At 38.0% G+C, this 21644-nt stretch overlaps 1 protein-coding gene across 1 annotated transcript in view; it reads right to left on the bottom strand.

Annotated features, from left to right (window-relative positions):
- DYNC1LI1 (dynein, cytoplasmic 1, light intermediate chain 1) overlaps positions 1-21617 on the bottom strand; it is a 27796-nt gene extending 6179 nt beyond the window's left edge. The window contains exons 1-9 of the mRNA XM_014937707.1: positions 21535-21617; positions 10656-10772; positions 9191-9421; positions 5633-5802; positions 4308-4401; positions 2548-2683; positions 2065-2176; positions 947-1006; positions 776-820 (exon numbers count right to left, since the gene is read on the bottom strand). Coding sequence (XP_014793193.1) covers positions 776-820; positions 947-1006; positions 2065-2176; positions 2548-2683; positions 4308-4401; positions 5633-5802; positions 9191-9421; positions 10656-10698 — 891 coding nt within the window. The 5' untranslated portion in view covers positions 10699-10772; positions 21535-21617. The remainder of the gene's footprint in view (positions 1-775; positions 821-946; positions 1007-2064; positions 2177-2547; positions 2684-4307; positions 4402-5632; positions 5803-9190; positions 9422-10655; positions 10773-21534) is intronic.
- Positions 21618-21644: the final 27 nt, after the last annotated feature.

Here is a 21644-nt window from a genome sequence, read left to right as displayed (position 1 = left end):
CACTTCAATAACGTTCTTAAAAATATTAACTTTAGTGCAATTAAAGCACTAGTGAAGCTTTTCATTTTATCCCAGTGAGAAACTTGAAAATCCATCTGTTACTCTGTAGTTCCTCTGACCATAATGAAAACTGCACTGATTAGATCATAGAGGAACTACACTGAATTTCTTGGAAAGACAACATGCCACCAAGACTGTAGAAAGGACTAAATGCAGCCCAAGAGAAAGAGTGTTACTCATTACTTCAAGGATAACAAGTCATGTTTGCAGTTCATTTAAAGAGGCAAAGCTTTAAAAAAGGTCACATGCTCCTCACTAAACTTGTGTTATTTTACAGTTATTTTATTTGTATTTTAAATTTAGATGATGTCATAGTTTTCATTTGATGTTAATTTTATGCCAGGGTCTTAGTATTCCTAGAGAGGTAGCTCCAAATTTAGGATATAAAACTCACCAAGGCAATTCAGCCAGCATTGTCTGCTTCTGGCACTCTTGGGACAGAAAGGGGAGCCAACTAACTGCTTAGGTGCATTCTAACATATGAGAAGTAAAGCCATGGCATTTAGCCCTGCTGTCAAGAAAAGCTGTCATGGCTAGCTGGGAAGAAGTATCGTAACTTTAGAGCAGTATATGATGTAGACTTAAATACTAAACAATTTAAAAAAAATAGATCAAATAATATTTGATAGTGCAAAAAAACCCCACCAAGCAACCCTCTAAATATATGAAAATAAAACATTTTCATGTGATGATATTTGAAATTTTTATTACTAACCACTGGCCTTCCTGCAGCAGTAGGTGGTTGTTTCGCCAGCTGTGACTGCAAAAAACAAACAAACCCATGTAGTGTTAGATATTACAGCGACCAAGAATACAACCCCAAATGCTTGTAGATAATGTTGTTAAATGAAATAACTGACTGCTTGTTTTATAGACAGAAAATTACCTGCTGCTTCATAAGAAACACTTGATCATCTTCTGCCACAATTTCTTTTTCATGAACAAACTGCAATACAAAAACATTAACACCATTTTGACTAAAAGAAAGTAACGTATTTCCTTTTATATGTCCTGGTGACTATGACCAATTCGATAGTGAAGTAAATGTGTAAAATACTATGTTGACTGTAGACCACGTTTTCTGTATTTAAGACTGCCACCTCATTATTCCATTTAAGCTAAGTTAATTAGAAGTGAAACAGAAGTATCATTAACTCCTTTGACCTGGCAGCCCTAAGTCTCTACGTGTACTTGTAGGAAGATCCACTAAAGAGTTTATTAAAGTGTTCAGTAAGAGAGGAATTAAGTGAACAGTTACAAGGCATGTTCAGGGCTCTCAGGATCAGTCAGAAACACTGACAGCAGAAAGGACATAGTATCAGTTTTTCTCAGCTAAAATAAGTCACACTTGGAAATAGGATTCATCCCAAATTCTGAGCTTTATTATAAAAAGGCATAGAAATATGCCTTCAGTAACTTCTGTACGCATGGGGTCCACTGCTGTTGGTATTTTGTTCAACAGCCTCACATACGTTTTCAGGTAGCTCTGCCAAAGTCTTTTGTAAAATAGCATGAGAGAGAAAAATATCCTGAATATATGTAGAACCTGTTTTCACTAGTTTACACTGACTCAAGCTTTCTTATTTTAAATACTCCAATAGAAACAGAAAGCATTATGAAGTTATGAGCCACTCTAAGCAAAATGGAGTGTTCTTAAAAAATACTAACCAAACCTACCAACAGTTAAACAACTCTTAGATTTTTCAATGCCAAGTATATATTAAAAGCAATACAGGTTTATTCATGGTCTTGAACAATGTAACAGCAGCAGGGAAAAAAAAACACAGCAGAAGCTGGAAAAGAGCTATACAGTGCAAAAATACATAATGATTTTTGATGACTAAAGAATAACTTTAAAAACAGAATAAAAAAAACGAAAGAAAAGCCACACAGTTTATCACGCTCTTATAATAAACTGGAAGCAAAGTCTCAAAGAAAGAGACTCAAAAAACTGACAGGTAAATAAATAGGTGAGAAGTTGAATGCCAAAACATCTTATTTTACCTTTCTGACAGGTGGCTTTATTATGATATCTTCAAAACTGTCTTCTGCTTTTAGTGTCTGAAAGTTCTCATGCAATATTCCTATCTTCTTGTCATTATCCCAACCTGCAGGACTAGATAAAGGATTATTTGGCTTTAAATTCTATCGTTACTTCAGATTATTCTTTTATGCAATCCCAAACTGCACAGAACTGAAAGCCAGGAAAGTTGTCATAGCTCTCGTTCCCCCATACAAGCAAGTTATTGATTAGTACAACCAGTTTGAGACTGGTTTGCTGTAATAAAGAGCAAAATCTCTGGGTTTAACATTTCTCTTTGGGGCAATGAGCATTTGTAATTTCAATCCACTGGCACTCAAACTCCAATGAGAATGTTACAGTGGAACTATAGGAAGCATAAACAAAAAAGGCTCTGAATGCTGTTTAAGGTCTTGCACAAATACATTTTGTAGCCATAATAATACATAATAATGCAGGTTACTTACATAAATACTGCATCTTTTTCCACAACAACAGCTGGAACGTTGAAAGGAAATCCATACAACTTCTGGACTATATATTTATACACTAAATCAATGTTTTTGTTCTCCTTTACTGAAGTGTAAATAAGTGCTGCCCCATCTGAATAAACTTGTTAAAGAAAACTCAGTTTAGTGGCTAGTAAGAGATACTAAAATCAGGTTATCTTCTTTGTAGATTTTAGAGGGGGAATACAAACTCAAAAATCAAATAGGTCAAACAACTTCCAACACTTAATTTTTGAAACAAATTCAGTAATTTAACTCTGTCTTTCTGCATTTGCTTTAGGCCAACTCAGCTATTGCTTTTAGAGTCAAGTACAGGCTCTTCTCACTTTCAAAGCCCACAATACCAACAGTTTCACTATAAGGCCTCCAAAACTGTCTTCTGCTTTTAGCAAACAAAAGTTTTCATGCCATAGCCTTATATCTTGTCATTATCCCATCCTGCACCACAGGCACTACAGTATTAACACTAGTGGCTTCAAAAAATGACAAAGATCTTCCACTTCCACCTGGGTTTTTAAATTAGGGGAACAAGCTCTTATATTATACAGTGATCTGCTTTTGAATGAAATGAAGGCAAATGAGTTGTGCTGTGTGTCAGTCACTAAAAGCCCACGAGAGTGCTTGGTATTCCAGCATGGGTCAGTATCAAACTAACAGAGTTTGTGCACAGGACTAATAAAAGCAGCCAGAGAAGTTTTGAGTAATTTTTGCTTTGGGATTATAAAAGTGCCAACCCCCCTAATTTATTTCTACATGCATGCAATTCAAACTCCTAAAGAAAGTTATATAATGGGACCCGATTCCCATTCAATGAAGTTTAGAATAGAATTCCAAGTTGCACATGGCATATATGATCACAGACTAATTCCTACTGATCTTTTGCAGTGTTCCTCCATCCACAAGACTTATTACAATTGCCCATAATTCCATTTTGAAAAGTTAGGTCTTGAAAGCCTTTTGAAGGAAGTGCCATCTTGGTACTCAGCTGAGGTCTCAAGTTTTTGAACCGATTTTTCCAACTGCTAACTGCTGTCTCTCCAGCAGCATTTAAACTTCCCTTTACCACAGCATAAATGATGATGACACAATGTAGTATGACTGGCATCTGAAACCTAGATTTCAGCACATCTAGCTGACTAAATAACACTAAACTATTTATGCTCTTTAAAAAAATGAAGATTTTTTTTTCATTCTTTATTTAAGAAGTTTGTCGCACAGCAGCATCTTATATGCATCATCTCTGTACCGAGACAAGAGAAGCCAGTGGAACTTTCCTTCAGCAATTCACGCTTCTCTCCTTCCCTCATCACCTCATCCTGGGGTATTATTGCACACTGAAGAGACTGCATCAAAAAGAATAACATGCCTTATGTGCATCTGAAGCATGATCATACTTAAATGAATTATCTTGTTGTTGTTATTTCAGGGATCTTGTCAGCCAAGATGTGCCGATTTCCAAACTGACTCCTAAATATGGAAATAAAGGCAAGTAAAGAAATTCATGGTAAGGGGACATGCTAGACCCTTGCAGCTCGGTAAAAAGAAATAAATAAGTTTAAGTCAACATTGTCTCAGGGGGTAGCTGAAGCAGACTGCCAGCTACAGTAGAGGAGTTGCATACTACTTTGATACAGATGCAAATATTTTTTTAACCTAGTCTTAATTAATGCAAAGATTTAATTGAGTCATTATCATCTTTATGATGTGTTAAAGGATACACTGTAAGCAAAACCGTCTGATATGTGACTGAATGAAGTCGAAGTGTTCATCTCTGTAGTCATGCTCTTTTTCCAGAACACTGATGGCATCACACTGTCAAGATAAACACAAAATTAATACACTGCTTTCAGTTAGCTGTTGAAATAGCAGCGCTGCTACACATCCAGTTCACAACTGGTCAAGGGGAATGGAGAAGGGTGGGTGATACAGAGAAAAACAAAAACTTGCTGAGATAGTTTAGAAGTGCAATTGAACAAAATGTCTCTTTTTAATAATATATAATTTGATGTGTATGTAGCGTGGTCAGCACTAACTTGAGAGTTAAACTGACATTTTACATTCACCCACTCCATGTCCCCAACAAAAACTCGAAGTCTCTGTTGAAGACTGACCCACTGAATGACACTGCCATTTTCTGCACAACTGTGGTGGCTTTCTTGTTTGTGTTTTTTTTTTGACACACACTGGTATTACAGGAAATAGTATTTTTTTTATTCAGATACTAACTAGCCCTTTGCAAAGGGAGACAAAAGCAAGAGATGTGGAAGCAGAAAAAAAAAAAAAGGGCAGAGGAAGGGCAGCACGGTGTGGGAGAGAGGAATAGTGGAGAGCCAGCAGGTGAGAGAAAAAAGGTGCTTTTCAAATGAGAGAATTAGCTTCCCAGTGAAGGAACAGCTTATGCATCAAAAAGTTTATTCTTTCACTGTGGGCCAGCAGAGGCTGCAGATGCAGTATGCTTAATGCCAATGAGAACCGAAGAGCCAAAGGGAAAAAAAGAAAATAAAAATATCCCCAAAGAAGCCACAAGAGAACCATACCACTTTTTCTTTAAACTAGTAATATGGTTACACATTCAACAGAAACCAAAACAGATCACAGAAATACCCCAAGAATTGAGGAAAGTTAATGGGGCAGCACTTTACTAACTAGAACCCTCATATATATTCACCTTTGTAAAAAGATCAGAAATATTTAAAAACCCAAACCCTATCAAAACACTATTTATAGAATAAGGACAGCTGTGGAGATTAAGGAGAATTCTAGTTGCTTACTGACTGGCTCGCTTCTGTGAACAAAACCAGGTCTGAGGTATTCCTCAATTCCTTGAAAACTGGTAGAACTTAAGAAAAAACTACTCCCAGATTACATGCAATTATAGGGCTTCCAAAAAATAACCAACCTCCAACATTTAATCATTTGTAAAGAATTCTTAACTAAGGTACTCAGAATGACTGAAGAACCATGTGCTTCCCCACCCCAAATCCACAATTGACAGAGTTGCTTAAATAAAATACATTAAAAAAACCTGAAACATGAAACAAACCTTTGTACAAACTACTACTACTGGAATGCCTAAGTTACATGTTAGTGTATCTGCACCCAGGGGTAAAATCACACTGTCATCTTTGTCTTCCTGTAATGAAGTATTTCTTCTCTGTGGAGAAGCTGGAAAATCCTCGCCTGGTTCTATATATTCCTGGAAGTCTCTTACCACTGAAAGTAAAAAGAGTTACATTAAAAGATCAGCTACTTTATTATTGCAACAATGATTTCCATTGCCATCGATCTCTAGCACTGTTGACTGTATAGTACTTCTGCTTCTTTATTTTGAAAAAAAATTGAGCATGCACCAAGTGCTGGCTATTTGTTTGCTCTGTGCAGCACAAGACAGAACTACTGAGTTTGAGATCTGCTTGAGCAGCAGCCAGAAGAACATGACCAGATAAAACCATCCAGAAGGACAACATTAAACCATTTTTGTTTTATCATTGTGGAACCACTAGGCAGTTGCTATTAACTATTATTGCTTGATATGTTTCCTAAAGGGTACAAGTTTCCTTGCATTCTTCTTGGCAAAATTAATGGAACAGTTTGTTAAACAGAATTAAGCCTTCCACATATTGCTCAGCTGCTACTATATACCAGGTTTTACCTAAAACCCCTTTGTCCACACTTCTCTCTCTGTACAGTGAATCTACAGTAGTAATAAGCAAAAAGAATAGAAAACACAAACATTAGTTATTAACTACCTTTACAATTAGTTAATAGCATATTAAATATTTTGTATGCTTTTACAATAGATCAGATACTACTTTAAAATTTAGCAAGGAGGGCAAGTCAGAATACAACATGAATTAGAAAAATTAAAGTTATGAGCATAACTCTCTTGTCAGCTTCCAATACACTCAGGCCTCTGCACAGTCACTATTCCCACATTCAGGAATGCAGTATCCAGCATAAAATATCTGTACCTTTCATATCACATGTCTTGTTTCACACAGCAGAAACAGGATTCTACCAAAACCCACCACTGATTACTCTTCCATGAGTAACATCCTGATTCAGCCAAAAATCAGGCAGCAAGACAATTTAGCTGAATCATGCACACAAGCAGCTTACTACTCCAGTACATTCTCACTGCATTGTCCTGATTTATGTTAATCCACCCCTACCTTCACTAAACTGATTGAAACCCTCTCAGTTTATACCTAGAAAAGCATTAGTTGAAGCAAGACTTAATTCAACACCCTAGAGAAAAAAAACAAAACAAAAACAAACAACAAACGAGAGAGATGTATTAGGCCAAGATTATTCAACTTTTCTACAGATCTTGGAGTTCACAACAACAAAAAGCACATGCACAAATTATCATCCCTACTATAACAGCAAACTCAGGCTGTCATTCAGGGAATGTTGCTACTTCAGTCTGGTCTGAGAGCTTCTGAGAGCCTCCCAAATTGCCCGTGTTTTAAACCCAGAGTTCTCGCTAAGATACATCAGCCACTAAAGGGAGTCTTTTCTACACAGCTTTCTGTCTTATTCTGAGATAATTGCATGCTAAAATAAAAATCACGCTATTTCAGTGCTAGAAGTCCTCCAGTGGTTTCCTAAAATTCCTGTTGTATGATTAAGACATACTAATCTTTATGCAAAGTACAGGAAACAGTAAGGAGGAGGACTGATGTAGTATATCATGGCTCAACACTGTGGAATACAATCTCAGGCCTTCCTTAGAGACACGATTCAAGTGACCAGGCCCCAAGGCTTCATTAGACACAGCTGAATTCAGTGGCAAGAGCAGCTATTCTAGCCCTTCACACAGAGCTGCTGTGCATCCTCATTAGACACAGCTGAATTCAGTGGCAAGAAAAGCTATTCTAGCCCTTCACACACAGCTGCTGTGCTTAATGCCTTCCCACACCAGTTTTAGTCCTCACAGGGTCTGCCTTTGCAAGACCTGGAAGACAAACACAGCAGCACACCTCCACACAAACCCTCAGTAGATTTCAGTCCTGTTAGCAAGTTAAATCAGCTCACAGGAGCATTGAGTCTGACAGAAGAATAAATTAGAACCAGATAGCCAGAAGTCAGGCAAGCAAGATTCCTCCCCTCCTCCTTTTGGCAGCGTCAAGCTGCTGCCCGCCTAGCAATGCATGAAGTCACATCACAGGAGGTTCAAAACAAATGCAGCTTCCAGCAATATCTGGATTGTGTCCAGGGCTTCTATTATACCCAACAGGCAGACCATCAGTACCTGTAACAATTAGACCAGATGATAAAAGAACAAGAGAGCAGATAAAACTTTTAATAAGCAGCTGCTTTTCTTGACTCGCTTCACTTAAATTTTCTGGATTTTATAGAGTTTCACTATTCTGTTCACTCAGTCAGTAAAAAAGCAAAACTATCAGCCTACACATTTTTGATAACAGACGTATTGTGTCCTTCCAGCCAGTAAAATCCTACCCTGAAACTGTTTGGGCAGTTGTTTAATATACACACACGCATACACACACGGTAACGCCAACCTCAAAACCAAACCAAACCAAAAACCACACCCAAGAGAGCTCAGCTCCTCCCTCCTAAACAAGTTCTTGTTGTGGAAGATATGATTCTCAAGGATGATGCTTCCCTTAGAAGAATCTCTCTCAAAACAACCAACTTCTCTCACCCAGAGTATCTATAACTGTCACCTCAGGGGCTACTTTATCACAGCGTGGCTACAGCCTGCATTTCTGAAAAAGCTCCTCAGCAATCTGGTAGTCAGTTGCTTAAGAACGTACCGGTTCCAAAGAGCAGCTTCAGACTTATAAACAAAGTGTAATTAAGCTATTTGATCTTAATGAACAGCTTTCCCAAATGCTCTTCCATGTAGTAATTAATTGGGAAATGAATGTGAGAGCCTCATGTTTTGGTACCCCAAGGGAAACACAGCGGCTCCCCAAAAGCAGTACGGAGCTCTGACATTAGTGAGTTCACTCAGTTTAAGCAATACTGCAAAATCTTTGTGTTCTGCATGTTTAAACTAAAAAAACAAGGCACCAATAGAGCTATATCATAACTATGCCAAAACAAACTTATACCTGCATTAGTGTCAATAATAATAATAATGATAAAACTCTTCAAGTAGAAAGGGTGCAGACATTACCATGCTGTCATGAATCCTTTCAACATTTACGCTTTTGGCAGGCAGAGAACAGGTCCCAAATTCTCTAGACTGGCTAATTACAGGAACTGTTAAGAAGCTGATGCAGTGATTTGCCTTTAAATAAATAAAATTAAAACCAGAAAGCCTATAAGATTTTTCACTTGGGAGAATCTTATCCAGAAAAATCCATAAGAAGCAGGATTGTAAATTCAACCCAGCTGTGTTTGCTGCAGGAAGCTCCTTCCCCCACCAAAAGGTACTTCTGTTAGAAAGAAATACTAGCATTTTTCAAATAGCTACTTGAGACTTATCTGAAGCTAGACTTGCTTGATAGCTCCTTATTTTAAATAACATTTTTAAAGAATGAAAAAGACTGCAATGGAGAGATTAAATGGTGCAGAAAGCATTAAGCATATTTGATTAAAAGGGGTTCTTACGTATTTGCAGAATACTCACACTTTTGTTCCATTTCTTTCATTTCTTCAGGAGGAATTTTTAACTTGTCAATATGTTCTCTTACAACACTTGCCCATTTTTGTAAAGAATCCAGTGCAGTCCAAGGCCTAGACATGTCTACTACCAACATAATTAGAGTGTCCTTTAGAGAGCTTGCCTCCATCGCAAATTTAAGAAGACCTTTGTGATACAAGTCACCATCCAAAATCCATACATTACATCTTGTTTGGTCTACAAAAAAAAGAAAAACATTTAGAGACTTACTTTAAACAGTCTACTACATAATGGCTACTAAGTCTTCTTTAGATGTGTAAAATACAAGGAAGAAAGATGACATGTCTTATCAGTCAAACATACATAACAAGACAGCAAACTGCAGCTTTTCTCTTCCAAACCCTCATGTTTAATGGCTGATAACTGAAGATGTGAAATACATTACCTGAAAGTGAGAATCTAGAGATAGCACTCAACATTTCAAAAGATAATGTTCACTATTTTCGAGAGGGAAAATGTTTTCTTCAAAATGCAACTTGGAAGGGTGAAATTGGGTGAATTCAGCCATCCCTTCTCAGCCCTTGGTCTGCTCAGCTCTCAAGGACTGCCATCTCCCCTTCAAAACTCCAATGTGATATGCCTATATAACTCTTAAAGAACAGAATGTGCCTTGGCCCTTCAGAAAACTGGAGCAGAACCGCAAAATTTTAATTATTTAGATGGACTTAGCAGGTAAGAGTTATTCTTCAGATTTTGCAAAAGGACAATCACCATGCAAACAGACTAATTCATTACACCTCTACAGTGCCTGCTCGTGGTCCTTCCCTTGTTCCCCCTTATATAAGCAATTATCCATTCCATAGCTGCAGGTATTTGGGGTCTGGATCTTAAACATGTTTTTTACTTTCTAGCCATAAGCTAGAACTCAAGCCAGCTGAAACACAGCTTCTACTTACTTTCTCCTTCCTTCAAATTTTTGGGTTGGTGGGTTTTTTGTTGTCGTTGTTTGTTTTTAAAATCTCCTTTAGCATTATGCACATCAATACATCATACATAATCTTACAGATTCTGATACCCCCACGACAAAGGCTTCTCTGTATGTTCAAAGAGATAAATATTTGCTACAATAATTGAGATGCAAGATAAGAGCCTGGGCATCTCTTCCTCTCTGCCTGAGGAAGGCACTTTTGCCTACAGTCCATTCAGAATGTTGCAGCTAAGACTGCTTCCCCACTCTTTTCAGCCTTTTCTTTTGACTAGTTCCCCTCCTATACCACTTCAGCGGTCATTGATGGTATCTACTAAGGGAATTACACTGACAAACTTCCTCTTGATACAAATCACTCATGGCCTAAGCTGGACTCCTGCAAGTTACAAAGAAAGCAAAACATCCCACTGTCATGCCAAATATCACTCTATTGAGCCATTGCTTTCAAATTGGTTTAAGATACTATTAGATAGAAAAACTTACCATCTCGATCTTCATCATGCACATTTAAATACAAATACTCCATTCCTCTTCCTTTTTTGTATTCCTCTATTCCTTGAATTTTTCCTATTAAGCTAGTTTTACCTGCTCCATCTTCACCTGGAGAGACAGAAGTTAGATACCACTCAATCTTTAATCACAATTGCATATTAAAAACCACCTGGGGCAAGAAGGAAACCATATACTAACAGGGTGACTGAGCTCGTTACAGTTTTGAAATATAACAGACTTTGCCCAACTCATCCATCTGTTCAAAGTGCATGCCTCAGTTTCAAATCTTATTTCTAGTTATTGATAAACGCACTATTCCACTAACTATCCCATCTGAAACAGGCTCTTATCTTTAAAGAGATAACTTAAAGGAGTAGTTAAACACCTCAAACAATTTCAGTCTTTCAACTGCAACCAAAGTGGTAACAAAGTCTTTCTAAAGTAGAGTTCAGGTCACAGTAACTCATCTTACAGTCAGAAGAATAGGATTTAGAACTCTTATAATCAAACAGCACACACCACCAGGCTCAGTAAGGCAAATCTGTTTCCTTAGCTTTTATGGGTTCGTTTCTTTCAATCTTTTTTCTGTTACATGTCTAAAGAAATCTTAAAGAGAGGTGACAAATAGTAAACCCATTGTCTTACAATACATGTGGATGTGTGTACACACACAGTGACAAGCCTGCAATCCAGATCCATTCACTCCTAGTTTGAAAGAGTAATCAAGCTGAATTTGGACAAGAAGTGGAGTTTTGCCACTCTTAATTTGGCAGTACAATGGTCACATAACAGTTAGACATTGAACAATTCTTGGGACTCACTCACAAGTTACAAAATTAAGATTAAAAACAGGTTACTAAAAAGTACCCTATCAGTTTTATGCCAAACAGAACATTTTTTCTCCAAGTCTTTCCTATACAGTGAGAGTATAAACACTCGTTTTAAGCTACATAGCAAAGAGAAAAGTTCAAGGACAGTAATTTTGACCTCTAAATGTAATGAAGTTTTTCCCTTTAAAGGGAACTGACCACGACCTTATAGACAATATTATGGCTACATTAAAAAGACTAAAAATATAACCACAGAACAGAGCAGAAAAATCATAATTTGATAGACTGATTTTGAATTCCTCAACATATAATTCCCAATATTACCACATGAAGCGTTCAATTTAGAGTTCAGCTTTATTTTCAGATTTCACCAATAGTCTAGAAGCTACCAGAAAGCATAAGAACATTTACTCAAAGTAGCCAGGGGATTCTACACAATGGAACAAAAAGGCATTTAAAAAATGATAATAATAAAAAAGCAAGAGAGAAAAATAGGACCAGAAGTGAAGTTTAATCTATGGTTAGGTATAGAGAAGTTAAACTGATACAACTTCATTTTTCACTTTTTCAACATTTAAGAGTTTGTTTCCTAGTTCCTTAACTAGCAAAATCAAGATGCACCGAACGAACTAAACAATTATAGCTAATTTTAAATAGATATTGCAAAGCACAGGTATTTTCTATTCACACACTGAGCTTTTCATTTTCTTGTAAGAATATTCTTGTAAATAAAAATTCTGCCCAAGAAGCGAAGCATTCGAGCTTTGTCGCCAGAGATAAATTACAGTTCCTCCTCTGCCCTCATCCAAGTACTTAACCAAGCTTCTTAAATTTGTCATCTACAAATAACTGGGGAGACTTTATTAAGAGCTGCTGCACTGACATGTTATGCTGCTGAAGTTGCTGTTACTTTTGCCAACAATTTGTGTGATTCATTCTGTTATTTTACCTTTTTGAACAGGCAGCTTCAATTAATTTGTGCTAGCAGAAGGCTCAAAAGGTAGGACAAAATCTCTTATTCCTTTTCAAGAGGAATTGCTCTTAACAGTTTTTCTAGTTTCTCAGAACAGCTGAGAAAGTTTTCTCGCATAGTAGTTTGTTTCACATAAGTGGCAATAAAGATTACAATTTGTTTGCATTGGGAAAGTTTAGTATCTTCTGCAAAAGTATATCTGCCAGTTTTTTATGGCAGACACTTTTGTTAAGGTCTAAGAAACATCTGTGGTTATGAAAAGTTCTGAACATGACAAAAGATACACTTAAGTAAAACATACCTACACAAATGATAATATCTATGCAAATGTATTGTTTGAAAATGCTCATGCTAAACAATATAGGTAAACTTGAAATATGCATCCCACAAACCCCTTACTTATCATAGCTGTATGTTTTCTGATTTCCTTCCCACCCCCATATTTCCAAATGCCTGCAGTAATCTAAGGTCCAATGCCGTTGAGTATCTTATGCCAAAATAAGAGCTGGAATTTTATTTCCCTTCTCAAGTTTTCCAGTAATTATCTTCAGACTACACAGAAAGAAATTTTATCAATATAGCATAAGGCAAGTTGATTTGATGTAAAATTAGTGCCTTTGGACACATGCATACAGCCTTCCATCATAGAATTACTTAAATTTAATCTGTTCTGTGAAGAACATTCTCTACTCCCTTCTCCTTATATCCACCCATTTCAAAATACCAAGATCAGGTAGGTGGGTCACTGACACACGTAACTATATCATTCAAGTTACTGCATGCAGAGAGCAGCGCTCATCATTCACTAGAAAGCCAGAATGATGCATCACTGAAGTTTGAAGAGATTGATACTACTTTCATTAACTACTCAGGTAATTGTTTGCAGATGATACAAACCAAAATATCTGGAGAAAAGGATGAGAAGCAATACTGACAAATGGTCCAAAACAATTAGCAATGCATAAACCAACTACTCTACAAACAGGATGACCCACTCGCAAGGGTGCAATATTGCTGCCTATCCAAATGTGCCCTATTCTACAGGAGATCTAGAGTTCTCAACAGATTTAAGCCAAATTAAAGTCAAAATTATAGAAAAAGCTGCAAAGTAAAACCAGAACCATCATATATGACATAAGGACTTCCTCCTTTTTGCCCACACAATTCATAAAAAGTTAGGAAAAAATGACTGCCTTGGTCAGCCTTGCTAAGACTTGAGGTTCCATCTACCCCTACTTTCTATTTTTAGTATGTTGCATATACCTTTTAAAATTGTGACAGCTGCAGATGTATTTGTATCCTTATTATTAACTTATTTTTTCCAACCTAAAGTCTTCAAAGTAAAACACAAAAGTCAACACACTTTGAATATACTGAGTTATGCTGGGAAAGAGCAGCAGTATAATTTTACTTGGTAGTTACTCTTCAGCAAGACTATCAAAGCACAAAATGATCTTAAATCAGTGCTTATCTAAAACTCCTGAACAGTTGTTATAAATCTCATTAGCAAATTAATTCTACTGCATGCAATGCTAGCTTTTAAGAATTCTCAAAATTCAAACATTTTATTGTAATGCCTTCAGTATGTATAGAAGCTTCTCTCCACCAGTGGAGTGGGCGAATATTTGTGAGGAAATTAAAGTCTATTAGCCATTTTAGGTTTGATGGATAACGTACAATAATGCAATTAGCATTAAGTACTACAAGGGACATATATAAAAGTATATATGCTTTTTTAAGCAGTAAGGACACACTATATGGCATTTGAAATTACAGACCCCAAGACATTGGAGCATATTTATGTTTTTGTCATCTCCGGATGTCTAAAGTATACGAAAAAGTAATGCTGCTTAGTTTCACACAAAAAGGAAGTTTCATATTCCTCAGACTTTAACATCATTGCATAGTAATATTATGAAACAGAATTATATATTTTTTAAAGTGCTACTGAAGCAATATATAAAACAGAGCCTCATGCACCTTCAAAAAGGTCCTCTTCCCTCCAAATTTTTCAGGTGGAAAATCCTTTAGCTTCTTCTTTATTTCTAAGTGTGTGATAATCAAATTTAAAATTGACGTTGATACGTAAGCTCACTAAGCAAAACATTCCTAACACACAATTCTTGATATAGAATTGCATGGTAGAATAAAAATCAAGTAGATCATTGCAAAGTTAACGCTTTGCATTCTTATTTTGCAAGTAACGTAAAAGATCCTCATTTCACACAGTAAATCCTAAAAACCTAACATTCTCCATTACATCAAACCACACTTACACATTAATACTACAGTGAGGAAACAGAAGTGGTGCTTCTGTAGCAAGCAGCGCTACACAGCAAAGCCGAACACAAGTAAAAGAGGGACAGATTTAATTTTGCAGAAAAGTCAGGCGAGGAAGCAGCTGAAACAAAGCCAAACCAATCTGCTTACACTCAGTATTTCACCATCTTGTTAACAAAATGGAAAGCCCTTATACTCAACTAAACCAAAGCTGTTCTCCCCACCCCACTGCGCCCCTCTCCTCTGGGGAGCCCCACACCCGGGGCTGGGCTCTGTCCAAGGTGCTGCTCCGGCCACAAACGGGGTCCCATGACACCCACCCACCCACCAAGACACGGGGAGCCCTCAAACAAGCCCCTGCCCAGCCTCCCCCCCCTCACTGCTCCAGGCTACACTACAGAATTTAGCAGGACAGTCACCCATCGATGGGAAGGATGGGCAATGAGGTGAGTGAAGCGCCTTCTGTGGATGGAGGCAAACAGGCACTTACCTACAAACTGCTACTTCAGCTGTTCAACCTTAAACTATCCCATTAGGCAGAACTTGGGCTCTCTATTACAGAGCTTCTCTAAACTTTCAGTTAAACATTTTAACATGAAGACTATTTACTATTCATGCTATTTCCACATTTCTTTCAGTTGAAAATGAAAGCAGAAGTAGATTTTCACTTCTCAAACCAAGACACTTCTTACTTCTCGCAGAGGTCTGTACACAGAAGAGCAATCAATGTGTTATCTCAAGTCAAAACTCATGTCTGTCCTGTTTATTTAAATTGCTTCTCCTCTGTAAAGTGTCAAGCGTGTTTATAATACGCAAGGCAAAGGAGCAAGAGGTGAATGTTTCTTTTGTGTCATCAGTGTTGTTGGTCTGCCCCACTTCCATCCAGGGATCTGATTATTTTTTTCCAACGGCTCTTTGAAAAGCCCTGGATGCACTTAATTGCATGTAATCTATAATCCTACTGCTTCCTTGAGGGAGGTTTTTTGGTTGCTTTTTAAAAGCAACAATTAAAATTCAGCTTGGTATGGGAATTATACAACTCATCTCTAAAAAAATATGTTCAAGGCCAAGCAAAACTAGAGATAATGGTCCTAATTAACCCCTCACATGCCACCCCAGCCCAAAAGGCATATTTTTTACAAAGCAAAAGACAGCTTCTGGGTAGAACAATTCACAACATCTAATATTTCCAACATAAAATATCAGATGCTTGTTAATAGAAAAAACCCACCTCATTTACATATGATAGAACGAAGTCACCAAACCCAAATCTGAGTTATCAAACAGGGCAAAGATGCCTTCCCAGAATCACAGAGTGATCTCTATTCCACACCGTGTGGAGTATCTGAATCCTAATACAGTGGAGTGGAGACATAAGAGTCTTCTTCCTACTAGAACCAAGCGCATGTGTACGATAGCTGTTTTCATGATAAAATACTTCTCACAAGCTAATACCTGCCTTTTCCACAGCCACATATTAGTGCAAGAGACTACACATACAAACATACTATACACATACTATAATAACTGAAAAATTCCTTTTGCAGAACAAGATGAAAATAATCAGAGTAGGCCAAATTTAATTTACTTTCAGAGAAATGAAGAACAAAATTAATTACACTGACAAGATCCTTCTCTGGAATCCCTCAAAACAACATAGAAGTTCACAGTAAGTAGGTCATATCAAGTCTTCAAATAACTTGCCACCAAATTGTGATTTACTCATTGGGAAAAAAACCCAACTTATACTCCTCTAAGTTTGTTTTACTCCACCAGGTAAGTAGTTCCCCTCACGTATGATTCATTTAGTATCTTTGTGGCACTAAAACATTAAATAACTTTTCTGAGGAGCACCTTAATTGTACTTCTGCTTTACAACATGATAAAAAGCAGACTGTAGACCACTGTTCCAGCACACCTTTTGTCAAGTCCTGCACCACAAGAATACATAGCCTGACTGTGGAAACAGGTACGGCACTAACAGCGTTACTCGTGCCTGGAGAAACCCACAGTCAGAGAAAGCCAAATATTGAGGAAATTCTGCAGTGAATACTAAGACGATACTTCTCTAATGCAAATCTTCCCATTTAACACAGTGGTAAGGCATATAGTGTGTTCTACCCAGGTTCACTACCAAAATAGAACAATCCCGTGTTACTATCAAAGGGACATCTTTATTGGTGCTCCTGCCACTAACCTGCCTGGAGAACACAGAAGTACAATTCCTTTCCCTGTTCCTCACCTTTGGAGCTATTTCAGAGATAGATCCAGTAATCAGCAGCACCTCTGGCAAAGCAGAGAGAAATTAAAATAAATGCAATTCAAGAATTTTAGAACTTCCTGTGCTGTTCTAAGTAAGTTTTACTACACAACATCCATGTAATTCCATCTTTTTGGAAAGGTATTAGAGCAGGAAGGACATTATGAAGAAATACTACTTAGTTCTAAAAAAATTTAGGTGCAAAATAAGCAATTAGAATTTTATCTAGGTCAATGCCCCATCAAAAAAAAAAATTGACACTTTAGAAGTATAGCTCTGCTGACTGAAACAAAACTTGGCTGTAATGATCACATCAAAACCTCCAACTATTTGAATATGAAAAAATAAAGCAGAAAAGTAATTTTTATAGTGTCGAGTACAACACTATAAAATGTTATTTAAATGTAATTATAAATGCTTACTTAAATGTAAGCAGATTTTATATTGATTTTATATACTGTTATGGCAATTTTCTGTATCAGAACTTAATAATGAAATTCACTGTATTGCATGGATCTGCTAAAAAAAAGTAGCAAAAAAACCCTGCTCTTCAAAATGTACCCTCTTCTACAATAACAGCCATTCCCAATACCTGTACACACAGAAAAGTGTACCTGTAAATTAGCTGTAGACTGTGGAAACTTCTTCTCAAGCATCCTGACAGCCACTGGACAGGAGCAGAGCTCAAAGATTCAAACAAACAGGCCTGGCCCTGCAAAGTGAGATGTCTGGGGTAAAGAGAAAATGTGGACACAAGGCAGTTGAACACTCACTGCCCACTAAATGTAAAACCTTTATCATCAAGTGGGATAAAATGCATAAAGAAAACCAAAATGCTAGTGATTCAGTAGAAGCATAAGTGTGCTATCCAGACACTTGGAGGCAGGTGTACATGTGTCAGTGGGTGGTTTGACATCATTAGAATTGCAGGCAAAGAAGCTACTATGCTTCAGAGACAGAGGAATGGATGAAATACAAAGCCCAGATAGAAAGCAACTACTCAGTTAACTTACAAGCTGGGAGCCTGTTTTCTTGTGCGCGCTGGAATGATTTGCTTTGAACATTACTGCTTGAATGCATGCTGCAGTTTACTGAATAAATTATGAGTTTGGGTTTCTGAACCCAAGCCTTCACACATTCTATAGCCCTATGGATTCCGTCCATAACCTGCAATGGTGACTTCTTAGCTGCTCCCTCTATTCCACTTGCTGGTTCAGATATAATTATATCAGGAAGCAAATAAAGACAAGAGCTCCCGGTTATAAGCATCAGTTTTCTCAACAGGCTCAACAAAAAGCATCTCCTCTGATGAGCTACCTTTTATTACACAGGTGAGCAGAAGAGACAGTTGAGGAGGGACAAAAAAAAAAAAAAAAAAAAAAGGAAGAAAACCCCAGCAACAACAACAAAACCACACGCCTTTGGCTATCTGCAAAAAGTAGCTAGAAATGTCACTGAGAGCACCCAATTTCCTTAAGAAAGCAGGAACATGTTACATTTTCTGCTGGTATAGTTTGCTAAATGAGGTAGCTATAGTCACCATGACAGAACTACCTAGGAATCAGAGCACACTTGCCTTACAGAAAAGTTTAGGAAAGCTTGCATTTTTACTATTTGTTCGTACAAGAACAGAAAAAATGCTTTTATGGTACATGCAGTGCCAATCAAAGTTTAAAGCCTACACAAAAAAATAGTTATTGAAAAAATGTCTGTAAAATTATTTTGGAGAAGTGAAACTTAAGTTAATTAATTTTTTTGGCTGATTTTGAGCAGAGAATTACCAGTATTATATGTTAACCTTCACTTCACAAAGCTATGTGCCATATCTAGAGATTAACATTTGGTATTCCAATCTCCTTTAGTTATTTCTGTGATGTCTTGAACTGCTTTCCAGGTTCTCAAAAGTGAGATGCTAACATAGCTAAAATTAAATACTGAAATAGCAGAATTAGCATGCCAGACATAGCCAGGTTCCCAGAAAAACTAGGCATACAAGTATATGCAACGTTTAAAAAAATATAAATGCTGTAGGCAAATTAGAAAACTTGCCCTAGCAAACAAAAGAACACTAAGTGGTGGGTTTATCTGGTGTTTTTTTCTGTGGGTTGTTTTTTTTTTTTTTTTTGGTGGGGGAGAGGGGGCAGGGAATGGGTTAGAGGTTTAGGGGATTTTGGTTTTTCTTAAATGCAGTTTGTATTGAAAATAAGCATTCTTCACTATATATCATGTTTCAGCTAGGAAGTTTTGACCAATACAACTGTATATACTGCAAATATTTGTCTACCACAAAATGAGTGAAAATTATCAAGATCCCGGTCAGCTTTACATCTCCTGCTTGGAAGTATTCAAAGAATGATGAAACTGAAAATAGTCACGGCAAGAAGTGATCTGTATTAACAAGAAAAGTTAGTACAAAACTATTTAAAGGAACAAAGCTTAAAAGTAGAAGAAACACAAGATAACAGAGAAATTGCAAACACACAGCTCAAGAACCTGAAGGGACAAAACTTCACATACGTATCCTGTATTGGGCAGACTCAGTAAGACCTCTCCTTTTCCTGCGTGAGCATGCTTCAGGAGCAGCATCATGACTTGCAATGAACAGCAAAGTGTAATACATGGATTAGGTATTCTCACAAAGAACATGGCCACGTTCCTCATTGGCTGGTCCTCAGATCTGATGCTCTTTTTCCTAAATACATGCCAAACTTTTTTTTTTTCCTTAGATCATGGCCTTCTAGAAAACACAATTCCTAAGAAAGAACTAGAATTTCTTCTACAAATCTGCACATCTTTTAAAAAATGTATCAGTAAAAAAAAAAAATTCTAAGATTAAATATTATTAACTGAATGAGCATTTGGAAACATTCTACGGTGCCCTCTCTAGTTATGAGGGAAGCACAGTCTCCAGTTATTGAGTACTAAGGATTGCCTGACTACGGAGAGGAAAAGCAGGAGTGTAATCTTCTTGACAGGGATCACAGCTTAAAGAAGAATCTTCCAACTTCAACAAGGACAATCACCCAATTTAGTTTTAAAATATCACATAGAAAGCTGTCAATCCTTATGAAATATTTCCTTTCTTTAGTATCAACAGAACTTCCAATCTCAATATCATACTTAAGTATATAACATAAAAAGCAACAAATGAAAGGCTAGTAAGTTCACTAGACCATCCCATCATCCTTGCATGATTTTCTCTTTCATAGTCAGTTTTAAGCCACTATTCAGCTTATCAAAACAGGAAGAAAAGGGTCACAGTGATTGCTTTAGAATTATGGGGGGGAAACTAACTTGAAAAACCTCAAGAGAGTACAAACTACAAGAGTACACAGAATCATAGTGTGCATAGAGTCCACGTGAGTATCTTCACTACATTTAAACCATGTTCCTAAATACTAACATACTGTTCTTTCTGAGGACAGGGAGGTTGACAAAGGAGGGAAGAAGCAGCTAGTTAACAAATATATTCACTGGGATTCATTAAACTGTTGACTGGTAATAGCATTTACTAGTGTTTCAGCCAAGAATCATAGAATCATAGAATTGCCCAGGCCGGAAGGGACCTCCAAAGGTCATCTAGTCCAACTCCCCCGCAGTCAGCAGGGACACCCCCAACTAGACCAGGTTGCCCAGGGCCTCGTCGAGCCTCTCCTTGAATATCTCCAGGGAAGGGGCCTCAACCATCTCCCTGGGCAACCTGTTCCAGTGCTCCACCACCCTGGTGGAAAACCCCCTACTACTAATAATAGCAATAATATGTATACACGCACACACACATTTGAGACCATCCATTTCTCCCCTTCCCCAATGAAGTTTTTTAATGTTGCTTGACCTAACAATTTTTCTTCTCTCCCTCAACGGTGAATAACAGCTGGGTCTCTCATTATCGCCCTATCAAAGTCCCATTCCGTAACTCCTACTCCTTGCCCAACGCAAGGGTGGACTAACGCACTGGGTGGAGATAACACAATGAAAGCCAGCGGCAGTAAACGATGCTGCTGCTGGTATTGCCGCGGAGAAGCCGGGTGCGTGTGGGCAGGACACAACCAACACGCCCAGCCAGCCTTCCCCGCCCTCCGGCCAACAGGGAGCAGCCCTCATTGATACCGTACGGGCCACGGAAGCAATTCTCCTGCTTGAATGACACACCAACCAGCCACCAGCACCGGTTGCACCAACCGGGGAGGTTGCAGAAAAGGCTGAGGGACCCGCAGGCACCCCCAAAGTCAACACTCATCGTGGGGAGAAAGACAATAAAAACCACCCTCTACCTAAGGAAGTAGGGTGGGGGAAGGCCACCGAGGGTATTATGGCGAGGTACCTACCATGAGAAGGCTATCTAAAGCACCTTTGGATATTAGATATCCAAAATGAAGCAAAAAAAACAACATGCGAGAGGAAGCAGCGAGCAGGTTAAGCCAGCAGCACCTTGCCACCATCAACCCCCCCCCGCCACCTCCCCAGAGGCCCAAGAGAGGGTCACAAGGAGCGTGAGGCAGGAGGGGATGGGGATGCCTTCCTCACCCAGCAGGAGGACGTTCTTCCCCGAAGGTAGCTTAGAGCGGGACCGCGTGGACACCTCGCTGAGGATGCAGGACCTGGCGAGGAGAAAGGGAAAGGCTTAGGGGGGGCGG

Source organism: Calidris pugnax, unplaced genomic scaffold (assembly GCF_001431845.1).
Source record: "Calidris pugnax isolate Ruff unplaced genomic scaffold, ASM143184v1 scaffold11, whole genome shotgun sequence".
NCBI classification, from domain to species: domain Eukaryota; kingdom Metazoa; phylum Chordata; class Aves; order Charadriiformes; family Scolopacidae; genus Calidris; species Calidris pugnax.
This window is presented reverse-complemented; position numbering and strand designations above follow the sequence as displayed.